Genomic DNA, 17,186 nt, shown 5'->3' on the forward strand with positions numbered 1-17,186 from the left:
TTTTGCTCATATATACGTAGTTATCCATTTTGAGTTATTTGTATATAATGTGAGGTAAGTGTCTAACCTCTTTTTATACCACTTGTGTAAAGCATGTCTTCCCTCTGTTGTATTGTCTCTTGACACCTTGTTAAAAGTCATTTGATCATAGGCACCTGAGTTTGTCTCTGGAATCTCAATTCTATTCTATTACTTTATATGTATATACCACACCTGTGCCAGGAAGAAATAAAAAGCATCTAGATTGGAAAAGATGATATGAAATTGTCTCTATGTATAGTTGCTATAATTGTGTATTTAGGAAATCCTAAGGAATCCACTAAAAACTTATAAGTGAGTTTTTCAGAGTACTGGATATAAGTAAATACACAGAAATCGACTGTATCCATTATTCACTTGTAATGAGCAATCTGGAACTAAAATTTTAAAAAGTTATTTACCAAAGTATCAAAAAGGGTTGAATACAGAGCAGTATCTTAAACAAAACAAAGATAAAACATTGTTAAAGAAGTTTTTTTTAAAAAAGCTAAATAGAAGAACATTACATGTTCATATATTAGAAGATTTGATATTGTTAAATGTTATACTACTAAAATTAATCTGCAGATTCAACATCAACACAGTCCATATCAGATTTTCTTTTTACTTCTGTGTAGAAACTGACAAGCCAGTTTTCAATTTTATATCAAATTAGAAGTCCTAGACTAGAACCATCCTGAAAACAAGTAATGAAGTTGGAAACCTTGAATTCAAAAGTTACTACAAAGATATAATTGTGGTATCAATGGTTTTATTATAAACTATGTTGGATGCTGTCTGAATACTTATTCTGTGTCTATGGACATGATTATGTGGAGACTTTATTTTGTTTGAATTTTAATCCATTGATACAATGTGTTCTATTGATATACAAACCACCTTTGCACTGCTTCAATAATCCCACTTGGTCATGGCAATAAATGTTTTTATATGTCGTTGGATTCACTTTGATTAGTAGTTTACTGGTATTTAATCTGTACTTAAAGCATTCATTTTTAGTTTACTTGTTAGATCTATCTGATTTTGTTATCAGGGCAATACTGAACTCAAAATGAATTTTGCAAAGTGTTCTTTTCAAAATTTGGGGGAATATTTTGTGAACTATTTTAATTCTTCTTTAAATATTTGGAAGAATTCTCCATGAGGTCCTCTGATCCCACTATCCTTTTGTGTGTATGTGGAGGGGGAGGAGAGGAGTGGGCAGTAGATTATTTTTATTGCTAGTTCTATCTCTGTTCTTTATAAATGTGTTAATATTTTATATTTTTCCTTTTTGTTTGTTATCACTTTTTCTATTTCATCCATTTTTCCATCTCATCTAAGTTATTTAATTGTCAGACAATTGTTAATAGTATTCCTTTATAATCTCATTTTTTATTTCAATAAGTAAACTTATCCTCTTTTGTTTTTTTTATTCTAGTAATTTGAGTCTCTTTTTCCTTTTTTAAAAATGTATTTATTTTTGCTTACTTTATTATAAAATGCCTTCATTTCTAATAAAAAATTTTTTTGTTGCAAGTCTATTTTGTCTGATACTATTATAGCAACTCCAACCTTTTTATGGTCACAATTGACATAATATTTTTTTCCCCATTCTTTTCATTTCAGTCTGTTTAGATCACTGTATCTAAAGTGTGTTGCCTATAGACAAATACAGTTGGGTGGTCTTAAATCCAGTTAGATGACCTCTGCCTTTTGATTAGGTTGCCATTCAGATTTGTTGTTATGATTAATATACTTATACTTACGGGTGCCATTTTTCCTTCTTGTTTCTGTATGTTTCATGGGTTTTTTTGTTCCTGTAGTCTGCCTTTACTGCCTGTTTTTATATTTTAGTGGATATTTTCTAGTGCACTATTTTCTTTTTTTTCTTACTTATTGTTTTCGTAGCATTTGTTTTAGGGGTTAGCATGTATGAAGGTTGTTAAGTTTGGAAATTTTTCTTTATTTAAATTTATTACTGTATATACTTGAGTATACACCGACCCGAATATTAGCCAAGGCATCTAATTTTACCACAAAAACTGCATTAAAAATGTGCTGAAAAACCCGGCTTATTCACGAGTATATACGGTAGTTAACTTGTGAATTGGGTAAACGTTTGCAGAGAACAGCAGCAGTTTTACATGTAACAACTCACCACGTGTTTTTCTTTTTCATTGCAGTCCTGTCAGTCCATTTATCCCATCTCCTCCCTGTGTTTCCTGCTTCTATTCTGCCGCCTCGCTTAATTCTTCTGCACTTTGTCCTTGGTTAAATGATCTCATGTGGTTGATTATTCTAAGTTGTACATAATTTAGAAATGTTACTGTTCCCCTTATAGACCTGTCTACAGCTTGTCTGAAAATTGAGTCAATGGGGATGAGTTCATTTTTAGACCTGAAGGGTGACTAGGGTTCTTAGTGTTGGGACTTCTACCTGTCTCCCTCTGACCAGTAACCATGATGTCTTTTACGATCTGGAGCTTAGTTCCACATTTTCTCACTCTCTATCCAGGAAAATCTAGTGCGCGCCCTTTCAGAGAGTTGGTAGTGGTAGCCAGGCACTGTGTTGTTCTTCTGGTCTTAAGGGTGTGGCGACCCATGTTTATGCGGTTCATTGGTCCAGTGGACTAGCTCTTTCTCTGTCTTCTTTGATTTTCATCACATTTATTTCTTCAGACAAGGAGAGACCAATACTTGCTCCCTAGATGACTACTCATAAGTCTTTAAGACCCAGTTGCTACCAAAGTAAAACATTGTCTTTGTAGATTAATGCCAGTCGACATTGGTATCTCCCCTGATATTATGGTCCTACACCCAGAGATCCAGCAACTTATTCCTTAAAAGTTTTTGGTTATGTCTAAGAAGTTTTCTTAACTCTGCCCCTGCTCCACCATTTTATGCAGTAAAAGTGAGTACACATACACATACATACATACATACATACATACGCAGGTACACTTTCATTTTCCCTCTCATATCTGTTCAGTTTGTATGTCTACCTAAGCATCCCTTCGTAGATCACCACTTTCAGGATTGTGTTTATAATATTTACCTTCAATGATTTTTAACTCTTTAAAACTTTCAGTGCCTTCCCATGCCTGGATCATTTTTTGGCCCCTCTCTCGTTGTATTATTGCTTTTCTTTTCACCCAGTGATAGCATGCTCTCTAGCCAGTGACTTTTCACTTCCCTTCCATCCTAGGTAACCATAAAATATTGTTTATGTGTGAAGACCGTTCTTGACTTTTTAATAATAGTGGTTTGATAAAGTATTTCCCCATTTGTGATTGACTAATTTCATTTAGTATAATGTTCTCCAGGTTTATCTATGTTATGAGGTCTTGTGCAGTTTCCTTTAATTTTATATTTTTCATGAACTTTTTGACATTTCTAGGTACATCTTTTCAAAATCAATTTAAATGTTTGCTAAGTCCCAATGATATATAACAGTGTTATTCCTTTTTGTGGTATTATTATTATGTATATTAAATGCATGTAGAAATGCTATGAACCCAGCAATACATTGTTAAAATGACTTTATATAATTTTAAGTATTTTGTGAAATTCTAAGAAAGGGGGGGGGGTCTCCAAAACTTTGTGAAAAATGAAAAGATAAAGGAAATTTTCTCCTGAATTTTTGAGGCTTGACACATACACAAGGAGGGTGAGAGATTGTGTTTTTATTATAATGTCCTCCTTACTTTATTACTTTTGGATTTCTTCATTTGGTTTTATGGATTCAACTGGAATAATTTCCTTAGCTCAGTACAACCTTGCACCCATCCATATCCTTTGCTGTTAATGACAAATGTACCCCATTTATATATGTAATATATCTAATAGCACATTATATACATACTGTTCTATATTATTGCTTTGTAAAATCAGTTAAGAAAAGACAGAAAAATATGTATTTATATTGCTCACAACAAATTCTCTTTAAGTTTTGATTTATCTGGGGATATCATTATTTTGCCCAAAGTTTTAAAAGATAGTTTTATGGACAAGGAATTCTTAATTGGCATTTTTTTTTCACCCAGCGTTTAAATACATTTGGACTATTACATATGTTACACTACTGTTTTCTGAGCTTCATTATTATCGATGTGATGACATCTGTTAACCTTGTTGGGGTTCACTTGTAACTGTTGAACAACTTTTCTCTTGCTGTTTTCAACATTTTCTCTTTGTTTTTGTTGGTTAGAATTTTAAGTGATGTACTTAGAAGTAGTTTTATTGGCCTTTTGGAGTTTGTTGATCATCCTGGATTTTGTAGATCAATGTTACAAAGAAAATTAGTGTGCCTAATACTCACTGCCATGGGGTTGCCTCCAGTTCATAGCAGCTCTGGACAGGGTAGGTCTGCCCTGTGGGACTCTAAGACTAACTCTTTAAGGGAATAGAAAGCCCCATCTCTATGCCTTGGAGCTGCTGGTGGTTTCAAACTGCTGATCTTTCTCTTAGTAACCCAATGGGTAACATACCCACTGTGCCACCAGGGCCCCGTCTTTCATTTCTTTGGAGGCTTTGTTTATTTTTCTTCATTCCTTTTCCTATGTTCTTAGGTTGCATAAGCTGTTAACCTATTCACCATTCACTTTTCTATTTTGTTCCTCTAGGGAGCTTTTCTTTCAATTACTGTACTTCTCAACTCCAGAATTTTCACATTAAAAATTTTTTTTATATCTTTATTGATAATCTCACAGTGTCATCATGCCTTCCTTTGCTTTTAAAATCTAAGTTTCCTTTAGTTTAATTTTGGGGCTTAGGGAGGGAGACCATGTTGAACCTGGTTAAAGTGCTTGACTCATACCCAAAAGTGCACACTTCAAGCTCATTAGCCAGCAGTGTAGAAGCAAGCTGTGGCACACTCTGCATCCATAAAGATTCATAACCAGGAGACTCCGTGGCACCCTTCCACTCTGTAGGGTTGCCATGAGTCAGAATCATCTCGATGGCATTTGTTTTCATTTTTGTAATGTATATAATGGTTTTACTTGGAAGCCTTTGTTAAATCTAGCATGTCTTTAAAAAAATAACCATTATTTCTAATATTTTATTATGTTTATACAGCAGATAAGGTTTCCATTTAACAATATCTATACAGTTTATTAGAGGAGCCCTGGTTATGTAGTAGCTACATGTTGGGCTGTGATGTGCAAGGTCGTCGTTAGTTTAAAACCACAAGCCGTAACAGTTGTATGAGCCCCTAATAAAATGTTAATAAATAAATAAAACCACAAGCTGCTCCGAGGGAGAGAGACAGGGCTTTCTACTCCTGTAAACAGTTACCGTCTCAGAAACTCACGGGGCAGTTCTCTCCTGCCCTGTACGTCTGCTCTGAGTTGGCATCAACTGGAGGAAAGTGAGTTTGGTTTTCATACAAGTTATTCAGTGACATGTGTTATATTCTTCACAGTGTGCCACCATTGCCATTCAATTCCATTCTGGTTGTACTGTTTTAGTATTCAAGTTTCCCAGCACTTTAACCTTCTCCTCTGTGAACAATGTTATTTTTTGACCATTTGGGTACCTATAGTTGATTTCTTTATTTTTAATAAGCTCATTACTCATGGGTGCTTTTCTTTTCTTTGTGATCCACTGTTACCTCAAGGAATAATTTAGGTTCAAGGATTGAAGTGTTGCTGGTCATTAGTCCTGGAGAGCCCTCTAGTCTCAACTAGTCCTGTAAGTCTGGACTTGGTAATAATTTGAATTTTATAAGAATCCCTTTTAATGTAGCCCTGACGAAACAGCCAGACACCATCTAGTTCTGGTGTGAGGGTCGATGAGGTTTGGACTGTGTCCATTATTAATCCTGTAGACTACCTGATTCCCTCCCTAAGTCTTATCTTCTTTTCCTTTTGTTCTCAGATGAGTAGAAACCTGTAGTATATACCCCTGTAGATGACCACTCACAAGCTTTGAGGCTTAGATTGTAGAATGTGCTGTATGCAGTATATTATTCCATTTAACTTGACTATCTCTTGAGGCTTTGCTCTTAAGTCTTCAAACCCCAAAAACTAATCTTGTAAGGTATTTGTTTGTATCGAAGAAGTATCCTTCTCAGGGTCCCTGATTTGGTTTATTTTATATATATATATATGTTTATGTCTGTGCATGCACCCACATACCTGTATGCATACAGCTATAAATACTTCTACCTGTGCTTGCGGAGAAGGACTTCAAAAAGTTCGTGGAAAAACAATTAAAAGATGATGGAATTGTTCTTATATTTCTTGAAGTTTTCTTATATTTCTCCACATATTCATATGCTTATATGCCTGTGTGTTACCATACCTATATATTTTTAGTTGTTTTGAAATTACATGTGTCATATCCTTTACCAAAGACTTTTTCCTCTTGTACACTTAATTGTGACCTCATCTACTTTGGTCAAGATCCGTGCAGCTCACCCATTTGAAGCTATTTGATGCTATGTTTCCCATCACCCAAACTAACAAGTGTCTACTATCTTGAGAGTACTTGCCATTTGCCAGCCTCAACTTCCATCTCTTGTAGCCACCAGTGAACATTATTCTCTGTATATGTATGGGGGCATAAAAAAGTTTGTAGGAAAATGGAATTAAACGTAATTGAATTTTTTTCATGGACTATTTAAAGTCCCTTCATATCCATTCGTTTCTTATAAAAGTGCAGTCATAATATCTGTTCTTTTGTTATTTAATTATTTTACTTAGTACAACACTCTCCAGATTCATCTACTTTACCATTGTATGTATGTACCACATTTAAAAAAAATTAATCATTTTATATCAACCCACCATTCAATAGTATTGAGCACTCTTGTACATATATTGCCATCAACATTTCCAAAATAATTTCTTTCTACTTGAGCTTTTGGTATCCATCAGCTGATGAGTATTTAGATTGTCCTAATCTGTTTGTCATGTCACTAATCTTAGAGCTGTGGAGTCGTATGATAGTTCTATTTCTAGCTTTGTGAGGAAGGAAGTGCCATACCATTTTCCCTAGTGGTTGTACCAGGTGATCCCTTTCACACTCCCATTTATTCCACTGTATAACCTGTTGGATAATACAGCTAGTTTAGGTCCTTACCTTCTCCCTATCCTTTTTCCCTAGTAGAGTCACCATGAGTTGAAATAGACTCGATGGCAATTGGGTTGAGTTTGTTTTCTATTTGTCTGTTTTCCTTTCTCTGATCCCTGGCTTATTAATGTTGCTTGGTTGTTCACTTGTTTATTTAGAAGCTGGACTATTTCAATGAAATAAATTCTCACACACTCAAGCATTTGATGTTGCATAGACTTTTGGTATACTCACTGTCTTCCTTGGAATGATAGTAGTTTTGGCAAGTCTTTGATAGTCTCTTTCTCTAACCACAATAATTACTAGCTGGTTGCTCTATTGCTTTACACAAGCCATGATGCATATGTTGCTCCTCAGGCTAAACCAATTGAATTGGTAGCAGAATGACCGCAATAATATTTAGTCAATTTTAAAGGAATGATTTCTTAAGTTGGGGTTTGAGATTTGTTCTGATTGTAGGATGAGCTTACAGCTTCCTCTTTCCCTGGGTGTCTGTGGCCACAGGTTATCTTCTCCAGTCATCTATCTTGCCTCTTCCAATTGCCTGATACCCTTTTGTTTTGAAAAGGGTTTATAGGCTTGCATTTCCCCATACTCGGTTGCAAATGAAGGCAGTTCTTTTGGGAAGAAATTTGGACCTCTCGTCTTATGGCCTGCAAGGCCAGCAGTTTACCTGGTTCTCCCCTTCAGCTTCTCCAGTAGAATTCTACAACAGGGAGGGAATGCCATGAAAATATCACACAGCCCAATATCCTATAACCCTTCCCTTCACCTGTCCTGAGGTAAACAAATGGGTGATAGGGAAATAAAAAATGCCAGCCCATTTCTTGCCCTTTACAGTTTCTAATTTCTGAGTCACACATTGGGCAGTTCAAACCCACCAGTGTCTCCCAGGGAGAAAGATGAGGCTTTCTGCTTCCATAAAGATTCACAGTCTCCGAAACCCAAAGGGGCAGTTCTACCCTGTTCTGTACAGTTGTTAATGAGTCAGAATTGACTTCATTGGAGCTTGATTTGGTTTTGGTTTTAGTTTTCTCCACCTATGCAGAAATCTCTGAGCCATGACGTTAGAGCTGGGGAGTGAGATAATGAAGCATTTCTCCGTGTGACAACAGTCTCATGAGATGAATGCTTGTTAGATGCCTCAGATGCTTTTGGTTTGCCTTTCCTGGCTTGAAACTTCTGATTTATGAACTATTCATGAGCGAGAAAGTATCCTAGTGGGAAAGTATCTATCTGCTATCTGAAAGGGCAGCCATTCAAATCCACCAGCTTCTCCAACGGAGAAAACACCTGAGAAACTGTCTAGAAGACTTTACAGGGCAGTTCTACTCTGTCCTTAAAGGTCACTATGAACTGCAGTCTACTCAACAGCCCACAACAGTAATGGAGATGATCTAAGTTCTAGTAGTCTCAGGGCACCACATCCAAGATTGACCTTCCTTACCATTACCGAAGGCTGGATGAAAGAAACGTTTGACCTCACTGCTCCAGAACTTGACCTCAGGAACAGGTAGCTAGAGTTAGGATGCAGAAATGCCGACATTATGCCCCTCCTGGGAAGGTAGCACTCCAACTGGGAACTTGGAGAAGGGAGCCTAGTGATTTTGGAGCACGGTACAGGTTGTATCTCAGGAAGCTGGAAGGGAGGGGTGGTGTCTTGGTTCAAATAACCACAGATTTGCTGGTTTCACTAAATATTCATTTTTATATATTTTTATTGGCACATAATTCATGTATCATACAATTTAATAGTTCAAGCATATTAATAAGAGTTGCACCCTTGTTAACACAATGAATTGCAAAAGTTTCTTCTCATACTCATTGTTGTTAGCTCCCCGTTTCTTCCCAACCTCCCCTGCCATGCCTCTAGGTAATTATTAATCCAGTTATTGTATCTATAGATGTACCTATTCTGGATTTCATATACAGAAAAAAATTCAAAATGGAATAAACACTTCCTTACTTGCCATATCCTTTAAGATCATTTCCAAAGGGGGGGGATATATATATGATTTCTTATACATATGTAAGATTTCACATATATTTGGTATATGTACGTAATGTATGTATGTGTGTGTTTAAATTTCCACCCACCGTTTTCTGTGGATAGTAGGTTCGTGGAATACCTCAAACTGGAATGTAAAAAATTAAACTTTATACCCTTTGCATTTAACTGGGGATTAATATGCTTTTGGTGATTTCAAACATAATTTTGAAAACTTTTTATTGTGAATTGGGTGAAGATTTACAGGGCAAATTAGTTTTCCACTCAATTCATACACACATTGTCATACCTCATCTCATTGATTGCAATTCCCACAATGTAAAATTTACTTTTCCCATCTTTTCCCTGTGTTTCCAGTTTCTATTTCTGTCTTTCTTAACTGTTATGAATGTTGTTCTCATATAAATGCTGCCCTTTTAATCTCACAGGATTGATTATTCTAAGGTGAGCGTACCTCACTACTGTTACTGTTCCTTTTATGACTGAAAATTAAGCTGTGGAGCTGAGATCAGTTCCAGACTGAAGGGTCACTAAGGGCCATAAACTCAAGAGTTTCACAGGTTTCCATCTGTAAGCCTGGTCTTTTGTATGATTATGATATTTATTGTCCCATTACTTTTCCCATGACCTTCTAATTGTGATCCCTTTGAAAGCTATGGGTAGTTACAGCATCTGTAACATCTGGTTCTTCTGATTGCAGAGTCTCGAGAACCTGACCCTCACGTGGCTCTTTAGGCCATTGAACTAATTATTTCCATGTGTCTTCAATTGTCATTATTCTGTTTTCCTCCAGACAGAGACCTGTAATTACACATTAGAAAACACCTCACAAACTCTTAAGACCACAAGTGCTACACAGCAAAGCAAATGTAAAACATTTTGTTTATGGATTATGGTATACCAGTTAGACTTAGTGTCTGTCCTCCAAGACTAATGTCTTTAGCCCCAGACTCCGTGGTTCACTCCCTCAGGGTGTTTATGTCTAAAAAGTTTTCATAGCGTTACCCTCTATATGCTCCACCATGTTTGTGGATATATTTTCAGCAAAAGTAAAAGATCTGTGTGTCTTCTGTCAAACGTACATATTCGATCAATCTGTGTGTCTGTCCAAGCATTTTCCCATATATCACTCTTAGTGCAGGATTGTATATACAGCAATATTCATCAGAAAGGAATTTTTGAGGTCTTGAATACCATATATATTCGAGTATAAGCTGAGCTTTTCAGCACGTTTTAATGCCGTTTTTGTGGTAAAATTAGGTGCCTTGGCTGATAATCAGGTTGGCTTATACTACTAGAGAACGAAATTGACTTTACAGGGTAGATAATGAACTCCCTAAGATTTAACATATTTTCATGACAGTTTTATTATTGAAAAAGTTTCTTTTATTTATATTTGGGCAACATTTTTAAATAGTTACCTAGAAAAGTATCTTTAGCTACCTTGATAACATATTTTTCCATATTTATAGCTTGGTATTTGAGAATGTAATTAATGTTTCATTTTGGTTTTTATTAGAGGCAGTAATGAACCAGGAAAAAAGAAACAACATATTTGTCATATTGAAGGATGTGGAAAAGTGTATGGCAAAACATCTCACCTACGAGCACACCTTCGCTGGCATACTGGAGAAAGGCCTTTTGTATGCAACTGGATGTTTTGTGGCAAAAGATTCACAAGGAGTGATGAGCTTCAGAGACATAGGAGAACACATACAGGTTAGTTGGTTTATTTTAGGAGTTGTACATTTTATTTATTCACTATATATGTTAGAAATGAACGAATTAAAGGAAATAATCCACTGTCGTAGTTATATGGGAAATGTTTATGATAAATACTTTGTTAGCTTAATTCTCAAAGATAACAGCTACCCTGAATTTAATGCTTATGTTTTTTAATACATTTTGAGTACCTTCACTATGTTGTTCAGAGATATGTATGAAGGAGATTAAAAGAGTTCATGGAAAATGGAATTAAGAGATATGGGATTTTTTTCCCCCCCATGAACTTTTTGAAGCTCCTGTAAATAAAATATTTTCTGTATATTGGGAGCATATATATAAATGATACTTAACAATATTCTATCACTATTATGCTTTGAAATCTACCCAAGTGACATATATATTTTTTAATTACTGCAATAGTATTTTATTATGACATTATTGCATTGCTTTTATTCATTTCCCAAATCCCGTTCATTATTGCTAGTTTTTAATTTTTTTCTTTATTGAAAACTTCACTGGGGCATCATAGAGTGAATATCTATGAGAAATGAAATTATTGAGTGTTAAAATTCTAGGGGGTACCCCCCCAAAACCAGAATTGCACTGGGTAAAGCATAGCTTTTATAGTTTGCATTTTTCCCGCCAGGCAGGCATCTAGCAACGCGCTCTGAGTTAGTGCACCCAGTGGCTTGCCTGGGAAGGTTCTCGCTGGTCACTGAATTTTTGTAAAAGCAGCTTCTCTCAAACCTGGTTTTTTATGATGGCTGTTTTAAGGAAACTGTGTATAGCTGTGAAATTTTGTTTCCTCCTCCTGAAAAATGCCACAGAAACTATTGTGATGTTGAACACAGCTTACAAGTACAGTGCTATGGGAAAACTCAAGTGTACAGTGGTTTTCTCATTTCATAAAAGGTGAAATGTCACTCGATGGCAAACCTCATTCTGGATATCCATCAACTTCCAAATGGGCGAAATGTTGACAAAATTAATGCACTTGTGCCCAAAGACCAGCAACAGATCATTGAAGAGGTGGGAAGGTTATCAGGGACTAGCTTGAAGCTTGGTTCAACAAATTTTCATGGAAAATTTGGGAATGACAAGGGTTGCTATAAAATTTGTGCCTCGGGTTCTGACTGACCAGGAAAAAGAGCGTCAAGTGGAAACATGCCATGCATGGAAAGAAAAGCTCAGAAGTGACCGAGACTTTTTCCCCAAGGTTATTACTGGTGACAAGACATGGTGCTATTCTTACAAGCCTGAAAGCAAACATTAATCCAGCCAAACGCCATCATCACTTCGCCCAAAAAATCTCATCAAATGAAATCAAAGATCAAGATGATACTCATTTATTTTTTTGACGTGAGGGGTAGAGTGCGTTTGGAGTTTCGTCTACTAGGTCAGACTATTAATCAAGCTTTCTACTTAGAGGTTCTGAAAATATTGCATAACAGTGTGCAACACAAAAGTCCTAGTTTGTGGCAGACAGGGGGACTGGTTTTACTATCAAGACAATGCACCTGTTCATGCCACCATCTTAGTGTGCCAGTTTTTGGCAAAAAACAGCATGCCTCTCTTTCCCCATGCACCTTACTCACCCGACCTCATTTGGAACAACTTCTTTTTGTTTCCGTGAATGAAGAGGGACATGAAAGGACTGCCATTTGATAATGTAGAAAAGGTGACTTTGAAAAATGTTTCCAAGAATGGAATCGCATATTTGACAAATGTATTAAGTGTAATGGAGAGTACTTTGAAGGTGATAAGCCTGTTTTATAAAACAAATTTTAATACATAGCTTTGAAAAAAAAGTCTGGGTTTTTTTGGGGGGTACCCCCTCATATATATTTGGCTTGATAATGGCCACATAGCCTCTACAGTGGTTGTTACGGTCTTTACATGATAGTGTTTAAAGTTTCCATTTCATGATTGGTCATCAATACTTAACTCTAGCATAAGATTTCAAAAATTTTCATCAATTTAATATATAAAGAACATTTATATTCTAAAATGCTACCAAGTAATATTGAAAGATTCTGTGGTCTAAATATTGAATAACAGAAATATGAAAAGAAGATAGAAAAAGAAATACCTAGAGTCACTATACCCAGAAGAATTGGCCATCGTTCAATCATTTCAGGTTGTAGTACATAAGTAAAAACTGTCCCAAAGGAAGAAATCTTAAGTTGCTCTGAAGGCGTTGATGAGAAACAAGACCACTCCAGGAGCTGACAGAACACCAGTGGAAGTGTTCCAAGTAACAGATGAAGCACTGGAAGCATTCACGCATCTCAGCCAAGAAACTTGGAAGGCAGCTTAACCTGACCAACTCACATGGAAAAGTTCCATAGTGGTGCTAATGCCAAGGAAAGGGGGTACAACAGACTGCAGAAAGTATTAAACAGTATCACTAATACCTCATGCAAGTAAAATGTTGCTGAAGATTTTCAAAAAGTTATTTCAGCAGTACATCAATAGGAAGCCGCCAGATATTCAAGCTGGATTCAGAAGAGGACATGGCAATGAGGGATATCATTGTTAACATCAGATGACTCTTGTCTGAAAGCAGAAAATACCATAAAGGTGTTTACTTTCATTAACTATGCCAAGGCATTGGATTGTATGGATCATAATAAACTATGGATAGAATCGAGATGAATGGGAATTACGGAACACTTCAGTATGCTTATGTAGAAATTGTACATAGACTATGAGGCATTTGTTTCAGCAGATCGAGAGGGGATTGCACCAGCTGCTTGGTCAACTGTCTGGAAGAGTTCCATATTTGTACTCATTCTAAGGAAAGCTAATCCAATAGAATGCTCACATTATATCATTGATATCACATGCAGTGAAACTTTGCTGAAGATCATCCAACAACAGTGGTAGCAGTACATTTATAGGGAGCTGCCTGAGGTTCAGGCTGGATTCAGAAAAGGCAGTAGAACGAGATACCATGGCTGGCTTCAGATGGATCTTGGCTGAAACCAGAGAATACCAGAAAGATATTTACTTTAGTTTTATTGACTATACAAAGGCATTCAACTATATAGATCACACAAATTATGGATAGCCTTTAGAAGAATTCTAAAGGGATTCCAGTCCACTTCATTGTGACTTATGTGGAAATTGTATACGGATCAATAGACAGTTGTGTGAACAGAAGAAGGGCACACTGTGGTTTTCAATCAGGAAAGGTATGCATCAGGGTTGTATCTCACCATGTTTATTCAATCTATGCTGAGCAAATAGAGAAACTGGACTTTATGAAGAAGAATATGGCATCAGGATTGGAGGATTTACAACCTACGATGGACAGATGACCAACCTTGCTTGCTAAATGTGAGTAGGACTTGAAGTACCTGCTGGGAAAGAGCAAGGATTGCAGCATTTCAATGGAGTGCAAGTCACTGTAAACAAAACAAAACAAAAATAACCTTTCACAGCTGGACAAGTAGCATCATGATAAGCAGAGAAAATATTAAAGTCATCAAGGATTTTGTCTCCCTTCGGCCCACAATCAATGCTTATGGTAGCAGCAGTCAAGAAATCAAATGACACATTGCATTGGGTAAAACTGCTGCCCCGGACATTTTAAGAGGATTGAAAAGCAGGGATGTTAACTTTAAGGACTAATGTGCACTTGACCCTAGCCGTGGTGTTTTCAGTTGCCTCATATGTATGTGTAAATTGGACATTGAATAAGGAAGACTGAAGAAGAATTGATGTATTTGAATCCTGGAGAACAGTACTGAAAGCACCCTGGACTGCCCAATGGACAAATAAATCTGTCTTGGGAGAATTATAGCCAGAGTGCTCCTTTGAGGCAAGGATGGTGAGGTTTCGCCTAGCATACTTCGGACATGTCAGGAGAGCCGTGTCCCTAGAGGACCCCATGCTTGGTAAAGTAGAGCAGCAAAAAAGAGGACGGGTCCTGAGGAGATGGGTTGACAAGTAGCTGCAAGCATGGACTCAAGTACAGAAACAATTGCTAGGATGGGCCACTGCTTTCATTCTTCTGTGTGCGAACAGTATTTAGCAGCAAGATGGAACTTAGCAACAAGAAACAGTCTAAAAGCTCCTAAGATGTTCCTTATATGTACCTCTATATTGGTTTTTGTGTACTATATGATGACTTTTATTAGTATGTGTAAGTGTAATTTCATGCACATTTATATGTATTTATAATTATATAACTATACTTTTAAGTGGAAATGAAACATCATGTTTGTTTGAAACTGAAACTTCACCACTTTTTATAAAATAAGGAAATTTTCTATGCAGAAATATGAAATGAGAAACCTCATCATTTATCCCCCCAGAATTTTCTCTATAGATAGTTCAGTTACTATATTAAATGATCAAAACTCTTCATTTTGTTTCTCATGTCAGCTATGACGAATGAGCTCACTATAGTCTCTCACTGATTACGTTAAATCACTAGACAAGAATTTTTAAAATATAGAAGCGTGTAAATGAGTACCCTGGAAAGTAAACAACACAGCCAGCAACTGAGAACGGAAATAAAAACATGGGTAATAATATGTAACCAAGATGAATTTCACAGGGTTTTTTCCCTCTTCTGTGCTCTAGCTTTGACGTAAGGGCAGACTGATCCTCGGTCTTGCTGTGAAGCAAAGCAAAACAACTACAGAGAGCAGCCTAAAAAAATAGTCCTCCGTGTTCCTAGGCCGGCCTCATTCAGATTGCACTCCTTGGTTACCTAAAAACATGAGAAAATACCTGAATTTCTGGACAGAGAAACCAGGAAACGAGACCCCTGTTTCTATAAAGTGTAAAAGGAAACAGCATTATTTTTCTTTTGTCACTCTATAAACTAGAGAGACCAGGTTTTCAGGGGGGGTGGGGGGATGATGAATAAACAAGTCCCCAGGTGCCGAGCATGGAGAGAATCTTTCATTACATTATGTGTGTGAAAAAAACAAATTCTCGGCTCACCTCTGCGCTACACATGAATAGGACACACCCATAGAACCACGACAGTGGTCTCAGGAATAAAGTGTGACATCAAGCTCCACCCAATTCATAGCATGTCTGCAGTACACAAATATTAACACAACAGTGCTTTAAGTACTGAACTAATTTGGAATTGCTACCCAGTGAAGGCAAGACAGAACTTTTCATTTGAATTTACACACATTGGCTGCCTGCTAAAGCACAAAGTTAAATATCCTCCTGAAAATTTTTAAAATAGTACTCCTTTTTTAAAGTATATTTTATTGTGTTTTGATGAGGGTTTACATGGCAAATTAGGTTCCCATTAAACAATTTCTATACATACTGGTCAGTCATATTGGCTACATTTTTCACATTATATCAAGATTCTTTTTTTTTTAGTGGTTTTCTTGATATAGTATTCACAAATCATACACCTTCATGGTTAAATCGCTTTTAAAATGATTAGTATATACGTAATCACAGTTGGTTCCAGTGCTTCCTCCCCTCTCCCGTATAGGATTTCGTTTTCTACAACGTAATAGTCAATGATCAGCATTTAAGCCAAAATTAACTCAAGATCCTTTGAACCTTGTGGATATCCAGAGAAAAGGCAATCAACAAATGTCAATATGATTCAGATGCTGGAATTAATTTAAAGCAACTATTATAACTATCTGTGAGGTGAAGGATAGAAAATTCAACAGAGAAATTGAAGCTTTTTTCTTTCTTTTTAAAAAAATACTTTTATTGGGGCTCTTACAGCTCTTATCACAATCCATAACATACATCCATTGTGTCGAGCACATTTGTACATATGCTGCCATCATCATTTTCAAAGTATTTTCTTCCTACTTGAGCCCTTGATAACAGTTCATTTTTTTCCTTCCTCCCCTCCCCTCCCTCTCTCATGAACCCTTGATATATTATAAATTATTATCTTCATAGCTTACATCATCTGCTGTCTCCCTTCTTCCACTTTTCTGTGGTTCATCCCCCTGAGAAGGATTATAAGTCGATCTTTGTAATTGATTTTTCCTTTCTTCTGCCACCTTCCCCTACCCTCCTGGTATCTCTAATCTCATCATTGGTCCTGAGGGGTTTATCTGTCCTGGATTCCCTGTGGGGGGCTCTTCTCTGTAGCAGTTTACATGCTCTGGTCTAGTCAGATTTGTAAGGTAGAATTGAGGTCTTGATAGGCAAGTGGTGCATGAGGAAGCATTAAAGAACTAGAGGAAAGTTGATTGTTTCATCGGTGCTATACTGCACCCTGACTGGCTCGTCTCTTCCTCGTGACCCTTCTGTAATGGATGTCCAATTGTGTACAGATAGGCTTTGGGTCTCCACTCCACGCAGCACTCTCCTTCCCCCTCCCCTCCCCATTTCACATTGGTATGATTTTTGTT

The 17,186-nt window shown here is 36.7% G+C and overlaps 1 protein-coding gene across 2 annotated transcripts in view; it reads left to right on the forward strand.

The window, feature by feature from the left end:
* Positions 1-17,186, forward strand: part of SP4 (Sp4 transcription factor) — a 66,358-nt gene that overhangs the window by 37,529 nt on the left and 11,643 nt on the right. For both annotated transcript variants that reach the window (XM_004702713.2, XM_045288841.1), the window contains one exon: positions 10,622-10,821. In XM_004702713.2, coding sequence (XP_004702770.1) covers positions 10,622-10,821 — 200 coding nt within the window. The remainder of the gene's footprint in view (positions 1-10,621; positions 10,822-17,186) is intronic.

The sequence above is a fragment of the Echinops telfairi genome, unplaced genomic scaffold, assembly GCF_000313985.2.
Source record: "Echinops telfairi isolate 266 unplaced genomic scaffold, ASM31398v2 ScPeMD7_23;HRSCAF=83, whole genome shotgun sequence".
Taxonomy (NCBI): Eukaryota; Metazoa; Chordata; class Mammalia; order Afrosoricida; family Tenrecidae; genus Echinops; species Echinops telfairi.